The following is a 25785-nucleotide window of genomic DNA, read 5'->3' as shown; positions in this document are numbered from 1 at the left end:
AGCAAGAGAGAAAGCAAGAGAAAGAGAGAGAGATTATATACATCATAAGCGAGCCACCGTGGTGTGCCCGCGAGTGTGTGTGTGTCAGTGCGCGTGTATATAGTTCAGCCGGTTACACTAAATTTAACCGAGGTCTATTAATACCCATTAGGCTTAGAAAGATAGTCTTTTATTCTTTAAACTCTTTTCGCACGCCGCAGCGCCAGCAGCAGCACAACATTCATTGTATATACATATATCATCGTGCAAAGTGGCGATAGAGAGAGAGCGACTAATAACGCACTGCTGTAAAAGGGAGAAAAAAAACGAAGAAGAATAACAAACGCCTCCTCCACGCTAATTAGTGTCTCTTTCGCGGCGAGGCGATCGTATTGCGACACGACCAATCTGGGTAACGGATAATGAGGTGACATGATGGCCTACGGAGGAGCCGGGGCTTCCGCGATGGGAGCGACTGCGGCAGCAACGGCCGCCAGCGACGTCGTCCTTCAGCAGCAGCAGCAGCAGCAACAGCAACAACAAACTTCACAGCAACGAGGAGGATTAATAGTGAGCAACGATTATAGTCCCCAGAGTACGCCGAGCTCGGGTCTGTCGGGCACTGCGAGCAGCCTGGACCACTACGCGAGCGGCCTCGTCGGTGGCGGCCACGTCTCGGCGGCGGCCGTGGCCGCGGCAGCCGCTGCAGCCGCGGCGGCCGGCTACAGCAGTCCCGTGCACGAGTCCGCGCTCAACAACAACGGACAGGTGCGCCCGTTCACCTTCACCCAGGACCAGGTCGCCTGCGTTTGCGAGGTAAGCCGGCGAGACGGAGAAAAATATTACTATCGCGCGCGTAACGTAACTTAGAAAAATGTCAAGCTCGCGTCTTTGTTGACCTTGACGACGAAGAGTTAAATAGCTAGACTATAATACGACGACGATGGGCTGTCGCGCGCGAACGCGGAAATTTCGCCTCGATGCTGTGACACATACACAGCTATAGCTGGCTCGCACACGCGCGCGCGCCGCTTAGTTTTTCATCGCGATCAATCACTTTTTATAATATAGTAATAATACGTAATCTCGGCGCGTGATTAATGGAACGTCGTTTTTTACTTCTAAGCTCGCGCTCGCGGGATAATCGACACACTGTTTGTGCAACACGTCCGAGAGTTTATAACGTGTGGATGTACTGTCACACTAGCTTGACGCGTTCGCAGCGAGAGATACGCGACAATAATCAATTCAGTTCGGATAATCCGATGGTGCTTCAGTGATTAAACGGTGTATTGTCGTTTACGTAGGCTCATTTTTCGTGAGAAAAAACTTTATTTATACGTACGTGATGCCATAGATACATAAACACGAGTACACACTCAAAATCCCAGCACACATTGGAGCACGCTCCGTTGTGTGCGTCTCAAAAAAGCTCGTGAAGCAACTTTACAAATACAATATATTAAGCTTAAATAATTGCTTACGAGCTTTTAGACTCGTTGTCTCTCTCTCTCTGTCGCACGCATATGCAGTGCGCGAGAGCGGGTGACGACGACGACGACGACGACAATCTTCGATGCCCATGGGTGCTGCTTTAACGACGAGAGGCGTAAATCCATCGGCACGTGCTTTGACGTTTACTGCAGCACCGTACATGTCCCGAAGCTGCGTATATATAGGCTATATGCAACACACCACACGCGCATACACGCTTACATTTACTGCTCACCAGCGGGCATAGGCATTTACGCATATAAAATGTTGTCACGTGCTGCGTGAGTTTCTTAGCTTACGCACGCACACAAACACACACACACATACGTACGCACACCTATATTTTTACACGCATTCGTCGTCCGGCTTATTTTGAGAATATAAAAAAAAAATTATTTTTTCGTAATCTTCGCCCGCCTTTCGAACTCGCGCTCGAGGCTCTCGGTTTTTTGCATCGTTCGATTGCCTTAATAAGGGAATTACGCGATAAATCTTAACGAGATGTGCGGCTTGTAGCACGCCGCGCGCGTCCAATACACAACTTTTAATTGTCGATTCGTTGAAATTCCGAGCTTTGTTAATGTGTTTGTGCATGCGTGCGAGTGTAGCTGTGTGTATAATGTGTATTATTACACAGCGAGATGCGAACGTGTACTTGTTTTTATTTATATAATATAAAAATAATCAATTACATTGACAAAGAAAGAAACGGACGAAAAAGACGTTAATGCCCACGCGCGTCGAGAGAGTCCGTGAAATTATACTTTTGGCGCGTATATGTGGTATTTATTTATTGCGCGAGCTTGTAAACTTATTTTCGGTTGAAAAAAGATAAAAAAAATAAGGTAAAAATTGCGTAGACCGAAACTCGCGATTGATCTCAATCCAACCGTCACGTTCCAATTATGCTAATTCCACGTGTTATGAATTATAACGCTCATAATGTGCATCTCGCGTACGCGTGACGCGCATAGAAATATGTTCTCGCCTGATAGTTGTATCTATTAGTCGCGAGTTGTGACGTTTCTTTTTAACTTCTTTTTTTTCGTTGCCGTCGTCGCTGCTGTCATCGTTGTAGTCGTTGCTGTCGTGGTACCGCCTGGGGACTGCACTGCTGCACCAAACGACAGCCGACGACGACAACGAGCGTCAAGAGAAGATAATTAATTCGTAATAACACCGAGTTAAAGCTCGTAGACGTACTACTACTGCTGCTGCACTTGCGGCATGCACACGTGTTTACGCGCGGAGCTTTAAAGAATCAACTTAATTCGGTCGAAAGCCTCTCTCGCGTTTAATAGAATACAATTATCAGAGCGCAGTGTGAATAATAATAAATCGCGATAAAAAAGGAGCATTTAGTTAAAAAATAACAGCTTCGCTGAGTTGTAGCCGCGACTAACCTGTGTTACCTTTGTCCCCTCATGTTTCTTGTTCTATCGTCTATGAAAAAAACAGACGATGGTGTCGACTGTCCAGGTGCTCCAGCAGCCGAACGCGGTCGAGCGTCTGCATCGCTTCCTCTGGTCGCTGCCCGACTGCCCGAAGCTGCAGAAGAACGAGAGCGTGCTCAAGGCCCAGGCCTTCGTGGCCTTTCATCAGGCCCGTTACAAGGACCTCTACAACATACTCGAGAACAACACCTTCAGCCCGTACAATCACAACAAGCTGCAGCATCTCTGGCTCAGGGCGCACTACACCGAGGCCGAGAGGATACGCGGCAGGGCGCTCGGCGCCGTCGGTCAGTTACCTTCTTTTATACAATTACGAAATATTCATTACTGCGCTGTCGATGAAAAGAGAAATGAATTTTGAAAATTGTTGTGTGCTCTGACGCAGGCAAATACCGGGTGAGGCGCAAATTTCCGCTGCCCCGCACGATATGGGACGGCGAGGAGACGTCCTACTGTTTCAAGGAGAAGTCGCGCCTCGTGCTGAGGAAGTGGTACGAGACGAATCCCTATCCGTCGCCGAAGGAGAAGCAGGAGCTGGCCGAGAACACGGGTCTGACGACGACCCAGGTCAGCAACTGGTTCAAGAATCGCAGGCAGCGCGACCGTGCCTCCGAGCAGAGGTGAGTGCAGTGCTTTATTTTCAACTATTGTCGTCGTTGTTGTTTATTTTTTTTTTTTATGTTTCGTGAATGATACGACTTGCCTCTTTTAATTGACGCAATAGTCCCCCTCTCTGTCATATGTATTTGTGATTGTTTCCGATGTAAGCGGACATATGTATGATAAATGGCAAGCGGATCAATGAACGGTTTACGAGCTCTCTCTCTTTCAAGCACTGCAGCACTGCAGTACATAGGTGTGCACGCAGTTTTTTTTCTCTCTTGCGTGTCTCTCTCTCTGTACGCGCGCGCTCAATCATGCAAATTACGCGAAATCGATTGTGTACGTTCGCGTGCGTGCGCACGTACGTATTATAGTTTACAAGAGCTCTTTAGCGCAGCGCGAGCTTGATCGTTCTGCGACTCGCCGGTTTATGGTCGTATAAGAGTAGCACCGAGCCAACTATCGGGAAAGTATTTAGAATTACTCGAAGTATATATGGTCGAAAGCTCGTATCGCGACAAAACCGAGTTTTTCACTTCTAGAGGGGTGAAAATTTCGCTCGAGCTTTTTTACACGAGTTTTGTGCCGCAACGGATGCACTAAAATATTATATGATTGTGTCGCTGCGATTTGTATACGCGTCGTATGCAATTAGGTGCTGAAAAAGCGTCGTTTCCGTAGAGATTTTTTTAATTTTATTTCATCCACTGCCGGATAGCAAGATACAACATCGTTCGTTGTGTATAATATATAGCACATTTGAGATCGCGCAGTGTGTTGTCGAGGAAGGTCGTTGCTCCAAATCCCATTTTAGTTTGCTGCATCTCTGCTATATGTTTCTTCTTCCCTCTCTCGAAACGATATTCTTCTGCTTTTCGTTTTTTTTCGTTAAAATTATAACACCAAAAAAAAGCCCGATATCGGGGACGCGCGTCGTCATCCCTACGATCATCGCGTGGACAGGAGTGAACTTATTCTCGGCAAAATATATAAGTCCGTGTGCGCGTATAAAGCATGTTCGCCAGAGAGGAAGTGGGAAGCACCACCGCGACTTTTGCAATAAGGTCCGCGCGCGCGACGCACGTGTGAGTATACACTCACACAAAAACACACACTCGCACATAACCCACGTATACGTATACGAATATCGAATTACCTTATGGCTTCTGTAACTGCGTGTGAGTGTTTGTGAGTGTGTATGTTTGTTCCCATAGACACGGGGCTTGCATCAGGAGTTGCGGTGCCAGGCAGCAGTCCGTCCGCGCGTCAGGACGAGCCCGAGCGACCCCCCCATGCGCACACAACGTTATAATGCATAAAAGCGAGTTCTTACCTCGAATCGTGCGCCGTCGTCGTGTTCTGCTGCGTGTATGCGGTGACGCAAAATTTTTTCTTCGTTTTCAGCCTGAAACAAAAAACAACGGCAAAATAAGAATAAAAAAACCAAACTAGGTAGTATGGTAAAAAAAAAAAACTTGGCTCGTTATCGCGCGGCTGCAAGCGCGAGCTCGCTGCTTTCTTCGAGCTCTAGGCTTTTCGGGATCTATATATGCAAAATAGCAAACGCTCTCTATACGTGTATATATCGCGAGTCCCAGGGGAGCTTCGATCGCGTCCGTGAACTCAGGGGCGTCTTTGCCGAACGGCGAGGTGGGCGTTTTTCTGCCGCGTGCTGCTCGGACTGGCGCGCGAGGATATCCCCGGAGGAACGCTTCACAAGATTTCATTCGAAACGCTTCGACTTCCTTTGCATCTCTGTGTAAGTAATTGCACGTACGCACTACTCACGTGTACTCGACATACGTCAAAATTATGACTTCGTAATCTAGGCAAAAACCAAACGAGCTTATCCGCAAAAACGCGCGCGTCACGTGTTGGCGCGAGAATCGCATTGTCACAATGCGTGCAAAATTGTCATCATCATTTTTTTACAGTCGACTCGGTCGATTTCTTCCTCGCCTTCTATTTATCTTTGCAACCACTGCGCTTATGACATTATTATGTATTTACATTATGATAAAGGCATAAAAAAACTCATACCCGCAAGATCAAAACACACACTCACAGCCACTCGCTGCTAACCGTACTCTGTATATAAGTTTCTATATAAAAATCTTATCGCTCGTTTAGAATAGGTATTTTAAAATATTAAACATAGTCGCGTGTGTGTAAGCCAACACTTGGATTTCGCTGGAAGTTAGAGTTGGTTTATTACGCACGCGACAAAAACAAAGGAATATTATATCGAATTAATTCCCGTTTGCTTCTTAGCTCTCTCTCGTTCTCCTACTCTATATATCTTACCCCATTAGTTCGAGTCCATTATCCTCTCTTTGCTTGTTTCGGCGTCAGTGCTACTATATCGATGAGTAAAAGAGAAGAGAGGGTTCCGAAAAGGGGACAAAAGCTCTCTCCCTCGTAATGGCTTCTCGCCCTCTTCTTATATACATTTCGACATATACGCGTGTGTGCGTGTCTTCTTCAAACTAAACACGGAGCTAATGTACCTCGGATAGCTAAATAGCGTTCTATATATCCAGGCGGACTCGGCTCTTGCCTTGAGTATATGTACACAGTGGCGATCGGCTACTACTACTTTTTTTTCGGGGGCGTCCTGCCTCCGTATACATACGCGTGTGTGCGTCACGCTTTTTGAAAAACTACACTCCTATATAGACTCAACGCTCGATAATCTCAAGTACAGGCAGGCACGCGTCGATCGAAACGAAGCTGTAAAAACTCGATCGCTCCAAAACATCCTTTCGCTCGGCGCGCTTATTTTATTTAGAAATAATAAGGCGATAAGCGGCAGCAGCAGCAGCTCTCGAAACTGTTTATGCGAATCGGCAATCGTATCAGCAGCGCCGCGCGCATAAGCTCTTTTTTTTATTTCGTCAAGCTCGCCGACGACGACGACTACGACGATCGGCATTTTCTTCTTTTCTTATCGCAACGTAGGAACGCAAAGCTCGAGAGCTCCGTATACACATTATTATAAGTTCCGAGAACGAAGATGACTTAATAAACGCCGCGCTTGGAATTCACTCTGGCTCGATTGTTTTGGTGATTTAGTTTATGGAGCTTTGTGAGCGGCGCATATATAATACAGTACGATACGAAACTGCACGCGTGAGCGAGTTTCTGCATTGTTTTGCAAGCTCGCGCTTATACGAAGAGCATAAATAAGATTGTTACAATGTAAATGCTCGTAATAGTTATACAGCGAGTACAGATAGTTATATCTTGACTTGCACTTTAGTTAATACGTAACCGTACGTGTACCTCAAAATGCTCAACTTTACGTTACATTATATGCGTTTGTAATTAGACTTACACCGCTGCGTACCCGCGCGTACACGCGTACATGTAGAGTAATATATCGCGTATATGCAATATATTTAGAGTTTGAGATATTCGATAACAAATTCACGAGCATGAGTAATGTGATATATAATGCAGCACGTGCTGCAGCTATACGTGTGTATACGTGTGTGGACTTTTTGAATGCGCGCCTCGCGCGTATTATGTATAGTTAATTAATTATAATTACTATTGTTCTTATTGTTGCGCAAAATAAGGCAGTTTACCCCCGTGCTCGCGAGTTTATCACGATCCGAGAATAATATTATTATAATACGTTGAACGAGAATTTAATTTAAAATGAAAAACCAAGCTGATGAATAATGCCTCGATTCGGAGACACAAAAACAACAACAACAAATTTTCCACATTCGTACATTGTATAGAGCCTCGATAAATGACAAACAAATATTTGTGAGATTCTTCTTATAGCCAACGTAGAAAAATATGTTTTTTCACAAAAAACCAGTCGCTTTATAAGCAATGCTCAGCAACAGCAGCAGCAGCAGCAGCTGATTTCATAGATAAAATGGGCGTAAACAAGCGGAAGCTAATATAATGGAGGGGTGGCTGTTGCTGCTGCACGCGTTCGCTCGATCCGGGGGCGAAAACCGTGTATAGAGGGGGTTGACATTATCCTGCGCCGCTGCTGCCGCTGCTCTCTCGAATCGGGGAGGGATGATGAGCTGCCGAGCCTCGCGCGTATATTGCTCGTGTTTGTGTGTGTGTGTGTGTACATCAGCCGATGGCGGTGTCGGCGGCGGCTGGGCCAATATTGACGCGCACAGGGGCAAGAGCAGCGAAGGGTGGTGCTTACGAAACTTTGCCACCGTCGCTGCTGCTGCTGCTGCCGCGAGTCGTAGGACGTTATACAGCTCGATACCTGGCGTTCGATAACTCTCGAGTATGTATGTATTGGGTCTTGTACGAATGTGTGTGCTTGAAAGAGGCGAAAGAGTTCAAATCGATCGTTTCTATCTTCTTCTTTTTCATTTTGCAAAAAAGAAAGTCTAAATCGCTTCTTTCTCGCGTGAATTCAAGGCACGTTCACGAAAGAATATCAAGAAAAGTTCGTCTATAGGCTATCGTTCGAGTGTGGTCCTTATCAATGAAAATCTTGCGTCCTGATACACGATGGATACGACGGTTTATATACAAATCAACTGAAAACGCTTACGGACAAATATATATGTGCACATTAAAAAGTCGTTACGTAAACTTTAATTTCTCTCTCTTTCTCCCTCCTTCTCGCAGCGTGTCTCCCGCGAATTTATACGTAATGCGCGAAAAAAGCAAGACAAGAACCTAAAATAAAATCGTTACGATCTTCGCGGCGCGGCGCACTGACCTCTCGAACTCTTCTCTTTCGGTTTCAGCTGCTGCTGTTACTGCGAGTGCAGTACTTTTTCGCCAAAATAAATATACATCCAAATTAAGAGAATCTGCTTCGCGTTTACGCGTAATACTTGGATGTTTTTCTTCGCTTTGGGAATTTCGGCCTTCTCGACGCCGCAGTGGTAACAGCAGTAGCAGCAGCAGTAGTAGGGCAGCAAAAAAGGAAGCGAAGCGGCTCGCTGTCAAAATTTTGACAGGCTGCTGTATGCGCAACGATGCCGCGGAGCAGCACCAGCTCGCTCGCTCTCTCGCTCACATGCTTATATACATTTCCCTCTTTTGCCAGTAGCCCGCGCGGTCTCTCGCGTGTATATAGCAGCAGCAGTACAATCGTTGCCATTCTCTTACGTTCATATGTGTGTGTACGTGTTGTGGTCTTCTCGTGCATATACTTTCTGCATACACACATACACACATACACGCGTACGACGAGCACAGAGAGCCACTGGATGACGAGGTGATGAGGTGGGGGGTATGTGAGGGTCCCTTTCATTCATGCGCACATTCTCGGAACGCCCGTCTAACCCCCTACTCGTTTTGTATTTTGCGCTGCTGCCGTTGCTGCTGCTGCTCTCTCTCTGCTGCTCACGCTTTTTATGCGGCGAATGAGATTCTCGCCTAGCTCGAGCGTTGCTATTTTTTTGTTTGCTCGTGCTCGTGCTCCGCTCCGCTTTCTGTATGCTGTGCGACAACGGCGCGCCCGATGCAAGCTTTTGTTTAGGATTTATAGATTCGCCAAAACGTACGTACATAATATAATATATTAATGCTTCGGCGTAGCCCCGCGCGCAGCAAACGAGCTACAGAGACACCCAGTAAATTGGCTCGTTGAAATTCAGCCGAGCTTGGCTGCAGTTTATTACAAGTGTGTATACCGTTGGCCAAATAATCCATAACCGTCACAGTTCGGGTACATCGTGTGCTACAATGAGCGTCGATAAATCTATACGCGCACAGAGTACCGAAACGCGCAATTCTCGTCATAACTCAAGCGGCGGCTTAAATAAAGTCACCGCCGCAGCATCAGCGACGCAACCCTCTTATTCCGCGAACAAAATCATCCATTGTGCGTGCGCGGCTTTATTATAAAACGCGTCGCGCGAGCGGGCGGCCAAGAAAACTAGACAGCTCGCTAGCTAGCCGAGACAATAATATAATTTTCCTCTCGCGCTCGCGGAGAAATAATGATAATGACCGCGACGCGCAGCAGCAGCAGCGGCTTTGATTGTTTTCGCAGACTGATTCTCTCCTCGCGCGGAGTGGAGTAGAGTAAAGGCCTTCTCACATTTGTTTTAAATAGATAGACCGAGCACGAGACACAATCTTTCTTGTGGCGTGCGCGCCCGTTGTGTTGGTATTATGTATACGTCGAGGGAGGACACGCCGTTGCATAATATTATTATGTCGACGACACAAGCGGCGGGAGCACTACAACGTGAGAGAGAGAGAGAGAAGAATTAATATCAGTGTCAATTAGCCGTTTCCAGACTCCGCGTCCGAGTGTGACTCGTATACAGCGCAGTGTCTGGCTCGGTAATTTCTTCTCGCCCTCCTTCTTGATTTATTTATTCTTTTTTTTCTTCTTTTCTTCTTTTCTTTCGTCTGGAAGCCGGTGCGACGGTCCCGGGGTTCTTCCTCATTATAATCGTGTGCCGCTGGTATCGGGTGTACAAGCTCGTACGCACGACGACAAGTACACGACGACGACGACATTAGATAGGATAAATCGGGCGTGATATTAGGCAATATTTTTTATTAAGCCGAGACTTTGCAATACACTGCGTGCGCGCATATATGTAACGCGACATAATCAACCGGGAGCAACAACATGACGTCTGTATCTCTCTCTCTCGCTCTCTCTGTCTTTTTTTCTGCCGCCATAACACGCGCGCCAACCGTAACGAGGCTTGTGTGTACGACGGATGGATGCGAATCTTCATGTGCGTGTATGTGTATCTGTGCGCTCCGTTTATACGTATGTGTGCATATATGGGTGTCGTATTACAACCACCGAACGACCGGCCGAGTTGTGTGTGCAACATATATATACCTGTATGTATATCGCGCTATGACGACGTAGACGTGAGCGCGTCCAGAGAGCAGCAGCGCGATCATCTTTTTTTTCATGCAAAATACTGTGTGCATCTATATGTGCGAGTGCTTCTGTAACCGCCCTCGCGCGTACTAGTGTTGTTATTATTTTTAAAAGGTTTTTTGCTTTTTTGCCGCAAATCTCCGCCCGCTAACTCGTAGAACTCAATGAAAAGTAACGCGCGGTACGCGTACGCGCGAGAATCTCTTTGTATAATGCGCTCCGATTCCGTGTAGCGCGTATAATGTAATATATAAACGGGTTATCTTGTGCGCGCGCGAGACCCCAAAAAACACATGAAAATATTTTTAACATCCTTCAAAGTTTTCCTCGAGCTGCACTTGACTCTCCTGCGCGTGCATGAGCGCAAATAAGAAGACGGAAAGAAGAAAGCCGCGCGCGACGCGACGAGCGAGAAAGGATTCCGCGTCTCGTTTCGATCGACACCACCGTGGGTGGCTTTTGACTTTCTTTTTTTCCTCTCTCTCTCTCTCTCTCTCTCTCTCTCTCTCTGCCCTTCAGTCCGTTCTCAGCTCGTCTCGTGCGTTCGTCTCCTTATCGGCACGATGCGTCGTGCCGTGCCACATATATACAATGCATGAATGATTTTCTAGGCGCTCGCAAAATCCCCTTTCCAATATTAATCGGATGTCCATTTAGCCGATCGACGCGAGATTTTGTACAGATGTATCGACGCGCGGGTCCTGTGGGTTTAAGGAAGAGAATAAAGTTCATTATACTTTATTTATAGAGGAAGATTCGTTCAACTCGATGTGCACAGAATGAAATTGTTTTTATTTTTATGTACGCGTCTTACATTTTAGCAAATAAGTATACTGATACTTCTGCATCAATTTACATTTTTACCATTGGTCAAATATTTCTTGTACAAAATAATAAAATTTTTTTTAAAGTGAGCGTTACTGCGATACAATTGTTAGGTTATAATACGTTTAAAAAAAATTGTTATCTTGTTTTAATCATTTCCTCATTTTTTTTTACAAATTTCAATTGCAATTGACAATATTTTATGTGAGGGTAATTTGGATTTATTAATCCACAAAATACTACATGATATCGATGGTACAAAAAACAGGTGAAAAAAGCTATTGAATTCTATAATAAGTATTGTGTCATATTAAAAATCTCCTTTAGCTAGCAATATTTAGTATTTTATAAGCTTTTGAATTTTGCGAAAGAATAAATGTATGAATTATTAGATTATTTTATGGATTATAAAAGATTCTTACTATATTTTCAACTTAATATATTTAGAATAATTGTCACTAAATCAAAGATTAAATTTATATTGAAAGAATTGTAGTTGAATTCAATCAATTGTCTTGCTTACTAACGTTACCAAATTTCATTTGTCATTGAATATTTTTAGAATCGTTTGGACTTGCAAGCGATTCTAAAGATGCGTGATGTGAATGTTTTTTAAAGTGCCTAGTTTTTCTTGTAGGAGTGAGATGGGCTCGACTTGAGTTTGGAGATAAGATATAATCATTGTCAGGACTATTGAGATCGGCTCTTGATTTTGGTGTTAAATGGGTTTGTCTCGTGCTTGGAGACAAGAATTGATCAGTTTTTACAGAATCATCGAGATTATCTTTTGATTCACTTTCCATGGAATAGACATCGGTTGGATCTAATATCTTTGGTGCATCTACTTTTGGTTCAATTTCCAGGGAATAAACATTGGTTGAATCTAATATCTTTGGTGCATCTACTTTTGGTTCAGTTTCCAGGGAGTATACGTTGGTTGGATCTAATATTTTTCGTGCATCTACTTTTGGTTCACTTACCATGGAATAGACATTGGTTGGATCTAATATCTTTCGTCCATCTACTTTTGATTCAGTTTCCATGGAGTATACTTTGGTTGGATCTAATATCTTTGGTGCATCTACTTTTGGTTCAGTTTCCATGGAATAGACATTGGTTGGATCTAATATCTTTCGTGCATCTACTTTTGGTTCAGTTTCCAGGGAATACACATTGGTTGGATCTAATATCTTTCGTCCATCTACTTTTGATTCAGTTTCCATGGAGTATACGTTGGTTGGATCTAATATCTTTGGTGCATCTACTTTTGGTTCAGTTTCCAGGGAATAAACATTGGTTGGATCTAATATCTTTTGTTCCTTTTGGTTGTAATCTAGTTTTTGTGATAATACTACTGATCCACCTACCACGAGCGCGATGTTATCCGGGTAATTTCTGGCTCTCTTTAGTACTGGTGATTCAGTCACCGTAGAATCCACATTGGTTGGTTCCACATCATCATTTGACCTTTTATTATCCATAATGGTTTTCTGCAAATAATGTTGATGAACATGTATTCAAAATATTTCATTATAACTACTTCAGTACTTTTATGACTCTATGAAAATCATGAGGATTTTCACGCTTTCACAATAAATAGAATATGGTCGTTGATGTAATAAACTGAGTCGACTTACCTTTTCTAATTATTGATTCAATTGAAAACTGTATTAAGAAGCGTCAGAAAAATTAAACGCACAAGAGTTCGATCAACCTATAAAATTTGCTGTTACCTCAGAGAGAAATCAAAGAGCGACTCGATAATCTCAAAATCTTACGCCGACTTGAACGAGTCAATTTCGTAGCGCGCGTACACAACGTAAACATAGAAAGTAGTAATTGACTCATAAACCGCGCTAAACTAAATTTGAAATCGTTATACACTGCTAATTAGGTGTCTACATACGTAACGAACACGAACTACGTCGCTGTTCCGAAGCATAAAACTAATGAATTTTCACGACAATCGGAAGACGAGCAAAACAAAAAAAAAGTGTCTCGATCCTCCGACGAAGCTTTTCACGCCTGAAAAGTCAATTATCCGTGAGCTGTGATAATCTCCGAGCTCCTTTAATATACCTTCGCAGCGCGATAATCCAAGTCGTTTAAGCGTTATCTCTTCCGTCTTTAATCGCTCGCATGTGTGTGCTTGCGAGAAGGGCTTGTGCTCTCACTCTTCGCGCGCGCAAAACCATTTCCTTTCAAATCCTCTACATCCTCTTTATAACCAACTTATTTCGAGCGTGGAACAAAAAAAAATAATAAGAAAAAGAAAAGAGAAGTAAATAATAATAATAAAAAAAAGAAGAGTTAAGGAGCAGCGAGTTTCTGATGTTCTTAGGTACTACCGAAAAACCAGCTTCTCTTCAGGTAATCCGGCTCAGAAGCAAGTCCGAAAAAACACCGAAAGCGTTTTAAGCGCTGCATATATGCAGCAACAGCACATGCACACATCCATCCTCTAAGTCAATGAGTAGCGGTCCGCGCGAGTTATAACAATCATGATAACGATTATTGTACGTCCACTCGTCTTCGTTAACGAGTCTTGTGCTGCGCTTCCCCCGACAACCAAAAGTCGTGTATCTATGGATTCGTGAAATACATAATCATTCGACGTTTTGCCATTGGGATATAGATGCGATTCTACCTTTTTATAATGCCAGACAAAACATACATACAAATACCCGAGCGATCGGAAGACACGAGCTGCTGAAGACGTTACTGCTGTATGCGAGTAGAAATGTGTCTGTATATTATAAAGTGGCGCTTCCAAGTCTGCTTAATCCCACGTCAATTCCGTGATGGCCTGGATAGATTTAGGGTGGCAACGTACAAGGAGGTTCTCTCGATCCGAGAGGATTAATACACAAGGCGTTTGGCAAGTGTCTTTTAAGAGCCTGACTCTTTTCGTCCCGTATTTATGCCCATTATAATACATTAATAATACATTATACATTTCGTGAAGGTGCGAGAGAAAGAGAGAGAGAGAGAGAAGAGCAGTCTTGACAATGTCAAATATTATGACGATCTCGCGTACGATTTAATAGATTTCAGGCGAAACGATGACAGATTAAGATTTTAATGTGACCAATACGAATAATATATCTTGAAATCAAAAGCCGTTTTTTCTTCTTTTCAACAAATTATCATACAACGTTGACAAGTGATTTTCTCGCATACTTGGCGAGCTACGCAATAGGCTACGTATATAGAAATTGGTCGAATAACAATTCGTTCTCTCGTTATATAAAAATAAACATCTAGACGGATTACCATTACGCGGATATGTATCTTAAAAAGACGGGCAGACGCGCGCACTTGCTGAAACAGGGCTGTCAGTCACGGCCGGTTAATTATTCGTCCCGCGAGTGACGCTTAACACTGGCTGCCGAACGAGAGAAAGAGAGAGAGAGAGGTGATTTTCTGCTTTTCGAAATTTCGGCGAAATTTAAATCGATGATGCGGGATGCGATGCACGCGCGCAGCGGACCACGAACGCGTTGATTGACAAAAGAGCGAGATGGAGAGAGAAAAACTTTTGCGGCACTGGCAACTGTCATCGATTTACTCATGATGCTCCGCTTTACACATCTTGCAGATTCGAGTATAATAAAAGTCAAACTGAAGTGATTTTAAATATACGCGTGCAGCCGAGTTACGCAGTCGCAACAGCAGCAGCCCCCGATCGATCAAACATATACACACACACATTGTGTCACGAAACAAGCCATTAATAATTTCAAATATTGAGCTGCGACTTTCTAGGCCCCGGACGACGAATCATAAAATATGTAGAATCAGCTGTACTGTACTTGTACCTAAAGTGGTGTATACACACGCGCATCACATCGTCAGCTGCTATCGGAGCTGCTGCGTCGTGCGCACGTAAAGGGGGAAGACCTTACGGCAGAAATTCTTCGGCCGAATTCAATTTCCAAGGTTTTCGATACCTCTCTCCAATAATAGCGAGCGTCCGCGATTTGGCCGCAGAGCCACATCAGAGCCACCCGCGCAGCAGCAGCAGCAGTAGCGCAACGCGGCGACAATAGACATTTCTCTTTCTGCACCTGTGTGTGCGTGTGGCATGTTTATCGCAAAAACATAATGATGTATGCGTTGCGCGTATAGCTTGCGTGGGGCAAATCTCACGCACACAAGCGTATACGATATAAGTGATTAATAATGCAAAGAATAGACTTATAACGTAGCGGGCGCGCGAGTCCACGCCGTTACGAGCCATTAATAAAGCCACCCAGTGCAGCAGCGCAGCGACTTAAAGGCGAAAATATCGAGAAAGAAGATCGGGACGCCGCTGCTGTATACAAGAGAGAGGAGAGTTAGCGCGTCGACTTTGCACTAGTCTGACTAATTGTGTGCATTGCGGCGAGTCTTAATAATTCACTTTCGGACTTTTGTTCTCCGTCTTTTTCTCGGCTCTCTCTTTCTCTTTCGCTCTCTCGGTACATATAATAAGAGGGGCTCTACTAGGCTCGTAATGCAGTCATCGTGTCGTTTGATGTTCTCGCGCAAGTTTTCAATGTTACATTATAATATTTCAAAGAGGCGCGCGGCCGCGCGGGGGCTTTCTCTATCTCCTCTCGCGACAAACTAGCAGCGACGTCATATTATAGTAGTCGCGGCGGCGGAGGCGCGAGCCCTCTGCATGCTTTTAATAATAAACGCGGCGCAAAATTATTCGACGACAGTGTGTGTGTGTGCGCGCGCGCCCAGGCTCGTGGCCGCTATAAATAATGGAAAACAATGTCGCCGAGTATCGATGAAAGTAGCTGTATGAAACTCTAGTGGTAGTCGGTATAATAAACGCCGACAAGCGTACATCACGCGCAGTTATTATATAGCGCGCATCGAACGCTACTTGGCAACGATTCTCGTGCGAGCGAGTGCAGTACGAGTGAGCGAGCCACGCGCGCGCGCGATAAATCCCGTTTACGCCCCCGAAATTCCTGGCTACTCGCGACGCGTGTCATATATAGTATATAGTAAAGAGCGAGTTCGCGCTCTATTGTGTCGCCCGCGTCCGCGCGAGCAATAATAATTATTCGTTGGTAAAGTCTATGTGTGTGGTAACGATGAGAGAGAAGATGCACCACTGCTGCAGCGAGTCATCGTCTTAGTCTATTGCAGCGATGCGAAATGTAGCGAGGGATGCTTTATTGGCTTCGATGCATCGTCGAGTGCAAATTCTCGGGACTTTATAAATATCGCCGCTCGTGCTCCTCTCGTGTTTATTGTCATACATGCCTATATACGCGCACTGTGTGCATAGTGTGCTTGTATACGACACGCACGTATAAGCGAATAATGAATGATCTTATACTGCGAGCGACTTTTATAGGCTCGCACGCGTTATTATCGTCCGTATTTGCGAATTGGCATCCTCGTCAGCGAAAAGAGAGAGAGAGAGAGAGAGAGAGAGAGAGACGTACCGGGCGTTATGATAATCATTATTATAAAATATACCGAAATGAACAAACGCAAATTATAATAATAATAATAAGAGTAACATAACGAACGACTGCACACACACGCGCACACTGCGAGCTTATCTTTTGCCATCAGCGTCATCATCTTATTCCCAAAAATATACGCATCTTCTTTTTTTTCTCCGCTTTATACCTGTGTATATACATTTTCTCGCTGTCTCGCTCTTTTTTCTGCCTGTCTATGTACTCTCCTCGTCGTCGTCGAGAGTCGATGAGACAGATGCGTGTGCTATATGGAAAAAAGAGTGAATGAGGAAGAGAACCAAGGAGGAAAGGGGGGGGGGGCAGGAATCGGCCACCCGCTGCCAAGCCAGCCAGCCAGTAGGCCTATAAACCGCGAAAGAGGTGTCTCACGCATACACGTATGTGAGTGTCCTTATCTCTGGCTCCCGATCGAGTCGTAAATTTCGCCGCAAGCACACACGCACACGCACGCACACATACACCCAAAGACGAGCGAGGCGTATTGCTGCAGCAGCAGCAGTAACACACAGGCCCCCGTGTTAAAATACGGTGTTTTCTCCGGTCTTTATATGGGATCGCGCGTATATTAACATTTATTTGATTAGGATTCACGCGCGCTCGTCTCTCGAGCCTGCTTGTTGCCCCGTGCGCCACATGTGTACGGCAAGTGCAAATTATTATTTATTACGATTCCTCAGAGAGCTCGTTGGTAGGCACTTTTTTTCGATGTTTGCGTATATTACGCGAAGCTCTTTCAGAGCGAGAGAGAGAGAGAGAGACCCAGATCGATTCTGTAAACGCGTCGAACGCGCGATGCAACTTGTTTTGCCTCTTTTTTTTGTACCCTCTCACAAATGCCTGAGTATAATTTCTATTTTAACATTGATGAAATGAAACTGCTGAACGAGAGAGATAGAGAGAGAGAGAGAGGTGAAAAAGGAGAGAGAGAGGAAAAGAGGAAGATAAAGAGGAATTCACGTTACATGGGCTTTGATGGTGAGAAACGATTGTAGCACTGACTCGATGCATGTGTGTCTTGGTCAAATTTATCACCTTTGCGCGTACACACACATATGTATATATTCTTCGTTCCTCTCGTACGATTTTTTGCGTCTTTTTTTTCTTAGCTGTTAGCTTCTCGCTCGCTCGAGCCTCGATCTATACGCACCACCTAAAGACCTCCGATAGGTCAACGCCGGATGTAATCCGTATAATTGACAGCAGTTGGTGTCTATCTTTTTTTCTTTCGGTTTTTTTATTTTTTTTATTTATTTATTTATCTCATTTTGATATAAAAATATGTGCGAACGCGTGATGTCGCGCGATAGATAATATGACGTAGACGATTTTGCACACGCGCGCACGCGCGATCTCGCTGCGACGACGAAATGGACTCAAACGACGACAATTTTTCCTGAAATCTCCGCCTCAATTTATCAAGTGTGCGCGATGAATCAGTTTTTTTGGCTGTATATACAAAGGACACTCGCCAAGAAAAATATACCCAAACAAATGTTCAAATTTCACGCAAAGTGCAAAGGCCTACCACCGCTACTACCATTGTCGCGTATTTTGCGGCGAAAAAAAAATTGAAAAATACGATCTCGCACGGAGGCAAAAGAAAAAAATAATTAAATGAATAAAAGTGCATTAACTGTTAGCGAACTCCTTATCGGTTGCTCATATCGCGGCTCACACATGTGCTTGCAGCGTGTGTACTACGTATACACGTATTATATCGAGGATAATTCACGTAGCAGCAGCAGCAGCAGCAGCCGCGACGAGGAGATCGCTGTTCATCGCTCGGTACACACGCGTACGATATTCGCGCGCGTGCATATAAAAGCGACAAATCGATCGTAAATTATTGTGCGTAAAGAAGAAGAAAAAAAAAGGAAAGAAAAGGAGCCCTCTCTCGGACACGCGATATATACACCAATTAGTGACAAAAGTTACGCACTTATTTCGCAATTGACGATACCACGCGTGCGTTTGCATGCGCGCGACGCGTCAGCGTGTATAAATGTACAAATATTTTAACAACAACGATCGAAACGAATTAAAGAAAAGAAAAAAAATCGAAAAGGTGGACGACTGCGCGCGACGGTGCAAAGAAAAGGAACTGGGGAGGAATATTTTTATTATACGAGGAGAAAAAATTACTAGATGCTTATCTGGGGACGATAAAGTTAGACGCGCGCAAAAATTAGTGGAATCGACGATGCTGCTGCTGTTGCACAGGTTCTACACTCATGCGAGCAAGTGTGTGCTCTTGAAAGAGAGAGAGAGAGAGAGAGAGAGAGAGAGAGATAATGATCGCACGGAGCAGCACGAGCACGCTGAATTTATCGAAGAAATTAAATTAGGAATTATGTTAATCAAATGGGCCTTAGACCAGTTTTCTTGCGATCTGCGATGACGACCGACTACGACTACGACGACGAGGGACGTTTCATCGCTCTGATTTAACGAGTTTTAACATACATGGATTCATTTTCTATCCAGTGCTCGATGTCTACATATGTTCTGCAGCTGCATCGATGATAATTGGAATTGTGTAGATGGATTTTTTCGTGCAGCCAAACTGCACACGCGTTCGCCTGCCTTATATATAGGACAATAAACAAGGCCTCGTGTGCGCGACGTTGTGTCTCTCGGAAATAACTCTTTGCGCGCGTCGACTCGAGGTAACGCCTCGGCTCACTCACTCTCTCTCTCTCGAAGGTAAAATCGTGAGCGTAGGGGGCGCCCGATTTTTTTCCCCCGTGACGTTGTTTTCTCTCTCTCTCTCTCTCTCTCTCTCTCTCTCTCTCTCTCTCTCTCTCTCTCTCTCTCGGGTCTTATAAAAGCCCATTGGGATTTATAGTCAATGGGGAAAAATAAAAAGGCTTTTCCAAGCTCGCCCGCGTATAATATCCAAAGGTGCTACGCGACGTTTTAAACGCTTTTGCATAATGTCGTGCGCGCTGGCGTGTGGGGGTTCCTTTTTATCTTCGTGTTCATCTTGCTTCGCTTGTTTTGTATATGTGTATGTGCGTCGTTTATAAAGCTTCGGGGCCGGACACAATAGACTTGTGTACCTTATACACAACGTCGCTCGGCGCGTTTAAATTCATTTTCACGAATAAAACGACTTCTTTATCAATGCGCCTTCTTTGACGCGCTTCAAGCGAGCACGAAAACCAATGGACCAGAAGCAGTTCTTTTTTTTCATCATCGCAGCATAACACGTATGCTCGGATCTTTTCGAGTCGGAAATCGAGAGGACCAGTTATGCAATAGTCAGTCACATTATCATTCGTCTAAACGACTTGTCTTACAAGCCGATCATCGTGTGTAACGACAAATCGTTTGTCGATAGTCATTTTTCGCTGACCTCACCTCGCCTGCGTATATAATATAATACAGCGAGAGACGCAATGCACGGTGCACACGTATACCCAACGCGCGGGTATTAAATTACCAAATCTGGAAATCCCTCGCGATCATTTCGGAAGCGATAAAAAAAAAGAGAGAGAGACAGAGAAAAAGGCAACGTGCAAGTACCGGAGAAGGAGAAGAAATCGCGCAGCAGCAGAAGCAGCAGCTAATAAACTCGAAGATTTATACAATAATAATATATTTATTTAAACGCGCACACACGGTAACGGCGACACGGGAGGCCCCGCGATCGGCAACGACGACGAATCCATCGCCACGCCGAGTTATAATTATCGCGCGCCCGTGCACAAGTGTATGTGTGTGTATATAATGTATAAAGGTACTGACGAAATGGCATAAATACGCGCGGTTACATCGCGATGATCGCGAGCGACGATCTATATATATATGCACATATTGCAGCGAGAGAGAGAGAGGTGCGATTCGACGAATTTTACAGCTTTTTTCTCCGTCTCCACTGATTTTTTTCTCTCTCTTTCTCGTACATACGATGACGATCGTCCAAGTGTCGTTCAACGTTCACGCGCGGATGAGTATTAAGGTTTTGACGAGATGGGAATGAGTCGCACACACACACACACATGACACACTCGAGTACATTATTATAATATATATATTTTAAAAATCAATTAGTCGGAGATACTGCGCGCCGTCGTATAATCCTTCGTAAATACTTAAATGGACGATCTATTAATCCTTTAAAGTGACGAAAAAGTCGACTGCGCCTGATATACTGCCGAGTTTAAAGAGCCTTTATTGCTTTTTAAGCCTCACGAAAGACAGAGAGAGAGAGAGAGAGAGAGAGAGAGAGAGAGAGAGAGAGAGAGAGAAGACGACGGGCCAACGAGAAGAACGAAAAATTAACCGTGTCTCGCGTGAAATCGACTCGTCCCGGAGCAATTATTATCATTATTTTATGCATTATCGTATGTGCATGCAATATATAAGTATTGCGAAAATCCAAAAAGGTATCATGCGCACGAATGATAAAAATGGCCAATCGCTCTTTTGTTGCAGCAGTCAAAAGGGCGACAAATCTCACAGCGGCGACCCGGGCGACTCGAGCTACGAGAGCGGCGAGGAGACCAAGCGCCAATCGGTCAGTCAACTGTCGTCCTGCGGCGGTCCCCAAGCAGGCCCACCGAGCAGTGGTCAGCAGCAGCACCTGGTGGATCACCATCAGCAGCAACAACAGCAACAGCAGCAGCAGCAGCAGCAGCAGCAACACCAACAGAGTCCAGTGACGAGCAGCATGTACCAGTTGCCGAGCTCGCAGCTGTCCTCGTCGCACTCGCCGCACTCGTATCATCAGCAACAGACGTCGTCGTCGTACGCCCAGCAACAGCAGCAGCAGCAGCATCAGCACCACGACCACACGAGCAACGACAGCAACGGCGCCGACGACAAGCGCAATCTCCACCATCAGCTGCAGCATCATCTGCAGGCCGGAGCAGCTGCGGCCGCGGCGGCGCTGCACGCGGGACTCGTGCATCCGACGGCTACGCTGCCCAGCCAATCGAGCTGCGCCCAGCAGAAAAGCCAGATCGACTACATGCCGTACTACAGCTCGCAGGTAAGACACAGTCTCGTCGTCGTATTATAGGAACCTTGACAAAAAACGCGTGTTCTCCCTTTATATTATTGTCGCGAAAGAATTCCACGACTAATCCTCGCCGTCGCGTCTGCTCTTCTTTGTCAATAATAGGACTATCTACTGGGACCGGCGAGCGGCGTCGAGCTGCAAAAGTCCTTGCCGCACACGGCGACGTCGATGCAGATGGGCGCGATCGCCCCGTCTATGGGCGGCCTCAGCCCGATGGGCCCGGGCTCGATGATGCCCAGCTCCATGCAGTCGTCCATGGCCAATCACACGGCGGCCGCGATGAACGGCATGTCGATGAACGGCATGGGCATGGGCGCCTATCATCACCAGGGCATGGGCGGCATGGCCATGTCCGGTGGCCATCATCATCATCACGCGGGCTACCATCACAGCGCCAGTCTCGTGCTCGGCGAGTATCATTCCTTGTGACCTTGGCCGACGTCGACTACCGCAGCAGCGGCGGCAGCTGCAAGCTCAACCAACAACAACAACAACAATTCCGCGTCCAGTGGCAGTGCATCGTCCTCATCCTCCTCTGTGCGCTCGTCCAAACGCAAACAGTCGGCCCTGTCCAGTAGCAATCACCATCATCTTCATCATCAATCGCAAAACTATCACAACTATCATCATCATTACGAAAAAGGTAGCTGGGAGTATCAGTATCAACATTATCATCATCAGCAACAACAGCAACAGCAGCAGCAGCAGCAGCAACAACAACAGCAGCAACATCATCATCAGCAACAGCAGCAGCTGCAGCAAGAGAGCAGCAACGGTAGCAGCTCATCCGAGAAGCCGGTGACTATTGTTCAAGCACGAATTTACTGTCTCGCCGAGTAGTATAGTTATTAACGATTGCAGCGCGCGTAAAATAGCAGAAAGTTTGCGTGCGCGCGCGTGTGTGAGTGCGATCCGAGTGCGGGTGTACGCGAGTGTGTGTCGTCGTTGTCGTCGTCGTCGTCGTGGGTGCGTAGGCGAGAGAAGAGAGACGCTCTCTTTCTCTCTCTGTCTCGTGTTTAAAACACACAAGTGTGAGTATTTTTAGCCCTACATACTTACGTACACACGAGACGCATGCACATGCACTCGTACGCGCCTGCGCACACACACACAACGAGTATATATAAATGGGTATATAAGTTATAAAGACACAGGGTTAAAGCCACGAGATGTGATAATATATATCGTATGTACAGTAGTATGTGAAACTATATAGCTTTTATAAGTGCGACGGATTTCCAAGCTGGCTCGCTGACCGAGTTTTTTTCTCTTCTTCTTCTTCTTCTTCCCTTCCTTCTTCCTATATAAGCGCGAAGAGTTGAGAGACGCGCACGAAGTCGTCGCCGTCGTCATCGTCTGGTTGCTAGGTCGGTGTGTGCACGAGTGTGTGCGTGAGTGTGTGCGTGTGTATGTTTGTTTGTCTATTTTAGATTCGATTTCGAAGTCCACGAGCGACATACACGCTTTTATAGTAAAAGAAAGAGAGAGAGAGAGAGAGACAGGGACAGAGACGAGGGAAAATATGCAAACGCGCTCGCGTATACACAATTTTGCGATTCTACCGTTGTGTACCGATTGGCAAAATATTGGTCTCCGGAGTCGCGCGAAATTTTTTCAAAGGTCGTTCCACTTTTAGGCGAGAGGTATATTTGTTTGCTCTGTTGTTGCTGCGAACTCGTGCGTGAAAAAGCTATTAGCTGAGCTTCGTCTTTTTTTTTAAACCCTCGGGGGGTCAACGAAAAGAAAAAAAATAGAGAATCAAAGAATTCGTCGCTCCTCTCTATCTCTTTCCTCGCGCGAGACACATTGTAAGTAGTAATGCATGTAGCGTACACAAATGTAAGTTATTTTCAGTAATGCGGCGACGACACGCGCGTCTCGTCGATGATTAATCGAGGCGCGAGATGCATATAAAATGGATTGTGACCCGTTCGTAATAATATTTCCCATTACTTTTAATCCGTCACCATATTATAGTTACCTTATTATTATTATCTTTTTTTTCCATTAACTTGCTAATGAATAAAGATAGAAAAAACGTAAAGTGTCAAAGGTAAAAATTAAGGTTCAATAGAAAAATTAAGTGTACGGAAACTCTTGTTGTGTTGTATCATTTGTCTTTCTTGTAAATGTCTGTAGATAAAGATTTTTGTGAAGCGATGTTTATTAACGAAAAAAATAAATAAATTTAAAAGCAAAGTAATAGCGCAATTTCTATAGAAGTATTATAATAAAAGACAAATTTTTGCTTGAATGTGCGTGTTAGAGTGTGTGTGCGTTGCGTGCGTTTATGTGTGTATAATGCCGAATGAAATACGAAAAAATAAGTAGAGCAGATTTTATGGAATTTAGTTTGAAAAAAATTGTCCTTATTTTTATCTTTATATTTAGGTAAGTTTTTTCGTCTACGATAAACTAATACAAATTGAGTTAAAGGTCAAATTGTTTAAACCAAAGCATTTGCAAATTTAATGAAAAATAGACAAACGAACGTTGCTCTTAAGATGCATAATTGTTAGATAAAGAAAAATGTATAATTATATTATGGCATATATATATATAAAATTACAAGAAAGTAATAAAACACTGAAAAACAAATCCGTTCATTGTAAATATGATATACATACACCTTCACTAGCTCTTAAGAGTTTGGCAGTCCAGATGTCTTATAAATAAATATACATACTAATTCAATCATAGTTGAAATTTAAAAAAAATACCAAGCAAGAGTGTTGAAGTAATAATTAGCTTGTAATAGTGGTTGAAATTTTGAAGAAAGGAGAAGAAAAATTAAAGCACCACAATACAAAATGCACACTTATAATACACGCAAGAGATGAGAAGAGCGACGAGAGGTCGATTGCACCGCGCCAAGTGGGTTACACAAGCTCCACACACACACACATTTATGCAGCGCTTGAAGTTTTTTCCTTGTCTTTTTTGACTCTTCGTTTCAAGCTGTCTTCCTTTTTTCGACGACGCGGCCTGTAGTTGGTATCTTTTAACGAATTGCTCGCTGCTTTGTTGTTATTTTTTTTTATCGTCCGAGGAACTCAAAAATTGAAAATTCGCAAAAAAATGTCTCCATCGAGTGGCTATTACCGTAGGCTGGAAAAGAGTCACGCAACAAATTAAAAATAACTCATAAGTTGCGATTGTAAATACACTCACGCGAAATGCCAACGACTCTTTTTCCATGCTGTTACGAGCATCATTAAAAAAAATTTATTTTTGTATATTCGTGCAGAAGTGCGCGCGCGTGTCAGTTTTTTCGAAGAAAAATTTCTTGCGTTATTAATTCTTTTTTTTATACATATTTCTTCTGCTTTTTTTGTATATCATTCAAGAATTATGAAATGAAGCTTTGAACCATACGGAATTTAAGCGACTAATCAATTTAAAAGAATGTGAAAAATCGTGTGCAAACTCGGAAAAACTTTTGCAAAAATTTTGAAGTATAGAGCTAGCGATGGCGAAATGATCGCTAAAATTTTGATGAGTGACGGTAAAGAAATTAAACAAGCTCAAATTAAGCTCCGAAATAAATAGAAGCAGCAAGACTGCCAATAAACTTAATCAACGCAGTGCCACAAAAATAAGCGCGAAAAAAAAACAAATAGATGAAAATGGTATTTAAAAATCTCATACGTGAAAAGTTACTATATTATTATTATGTCTGTGTACAATTTTTGCATCGATATACATAAAGCAAACTAAGAGCAATCATTGCAAAGAAACAAATTCCGAAACTCTTGCACAAAACAACAATTAAAGAATAAATTAATAATACGAGTCAGACGCGAACATGCGTTTATACATAAAAACTACGATAGAGAATCGGAAATATATTATATTATATTATAATTACAATTAATAAATGCATATTATGAATAATAGATAATAATAACGTATTATGTCATAAACGTACATTAAATAAATGTTATATTCCGAGCACATACGAAAAAAAAAGAGAAAAATATCGACTGATCGACTTTTATATGTTACTAACGGATATATATTTACAAACACACACATGAGCAGACAGTCGATCTGATGTGTGTAAATGGC

General features: G+C 44.1%; 2 protein-coding genes across 4 annotated transcripts; one reads left to right on the top strand and one right to left on the bottom strand.

Moving 5' to 3' along the window:
• Positions 1 to 270: 270 nt before the first annotated feature.
• Positions 271 to 23988, top strand: LOC106652223 (protein sine oculis-like). 3 transcript variants are annotated; one of them, XM_023461026.1, is made up of 5 exons: positions 271 to 795; positions 2953 to 3214; positions 3313 to 3547; positions 21132 to 21687; positions 21820 to 23988. In XM_023461026.1, the coding sequence occupies exons 1-5, from the start codon at positions 412 to 414 to the stop codon at positions 22144 to 22146; spliced, it is 1764 nt and encodes a 587-aa protein (XP_023316794.1). In that variant the 5' UTR covers positions 271 to 411; the 3' UTR covers positions 22147 to 23988. The 3 variants fall into 3 exon arrangements, with proteins under 3 accessions (XP_023316794.1, XP_023316793.1, XP_014226534.1); XM_023461025.1 differs by having other exon boundaries at positions 2932 to 3214; positions 21135 to 21687; XM_014371048.2 differs by having other exon boundaries at positions 2932 to 3214.
• On the bottom strand, positions 11152 to 13055 carry LOC106652222 (cytadherence high molecular weight protein 3-like). Its single transcript, XM_014371047.2, has 2 exons — positions 12843 to 13055; positions 11152 to 12695 (listed from the first exon to the last, which is right to left on the bottom strand). The coding sequence occupies exon 2, from the start codon at positions 12684 to 12686 to the stop codon at positions 11751 to 11753; it is 936 nt and encodes a 311-aa protein (XP_014226533.2). The 5' UTR covers positions 12687 to 12695; positions 12843 to 13055; the 3' UTR covers positions 11152 to 11750.
• Positions 23989 to 25785: the final 1797 nt, after the last annotated feature.

The sequence above is a fragment of the Trichogramma pretiosum genome, unplaced genomic scaffold, assembly GCF_000599845.2.
Source record: "Trichogramma pretiosum strain Unisexual culture from Peru unplaced genomic scaffold, Tpre_2.0 scaffold18, whole genome shotgun sequence".
Taxonomy (NCBI): Eukaryota; Metazoa; Arthropoda; class Insecta; order Hymenoptera; family Trichogrammatidae; genus Trichogramma; species Trichogramma pretiosum.
The sequence above is the reverse complement of the archived record's forward strand: the minus strand, read 5'-3'. Positions and strand labels throughout refer to the sequence as shown.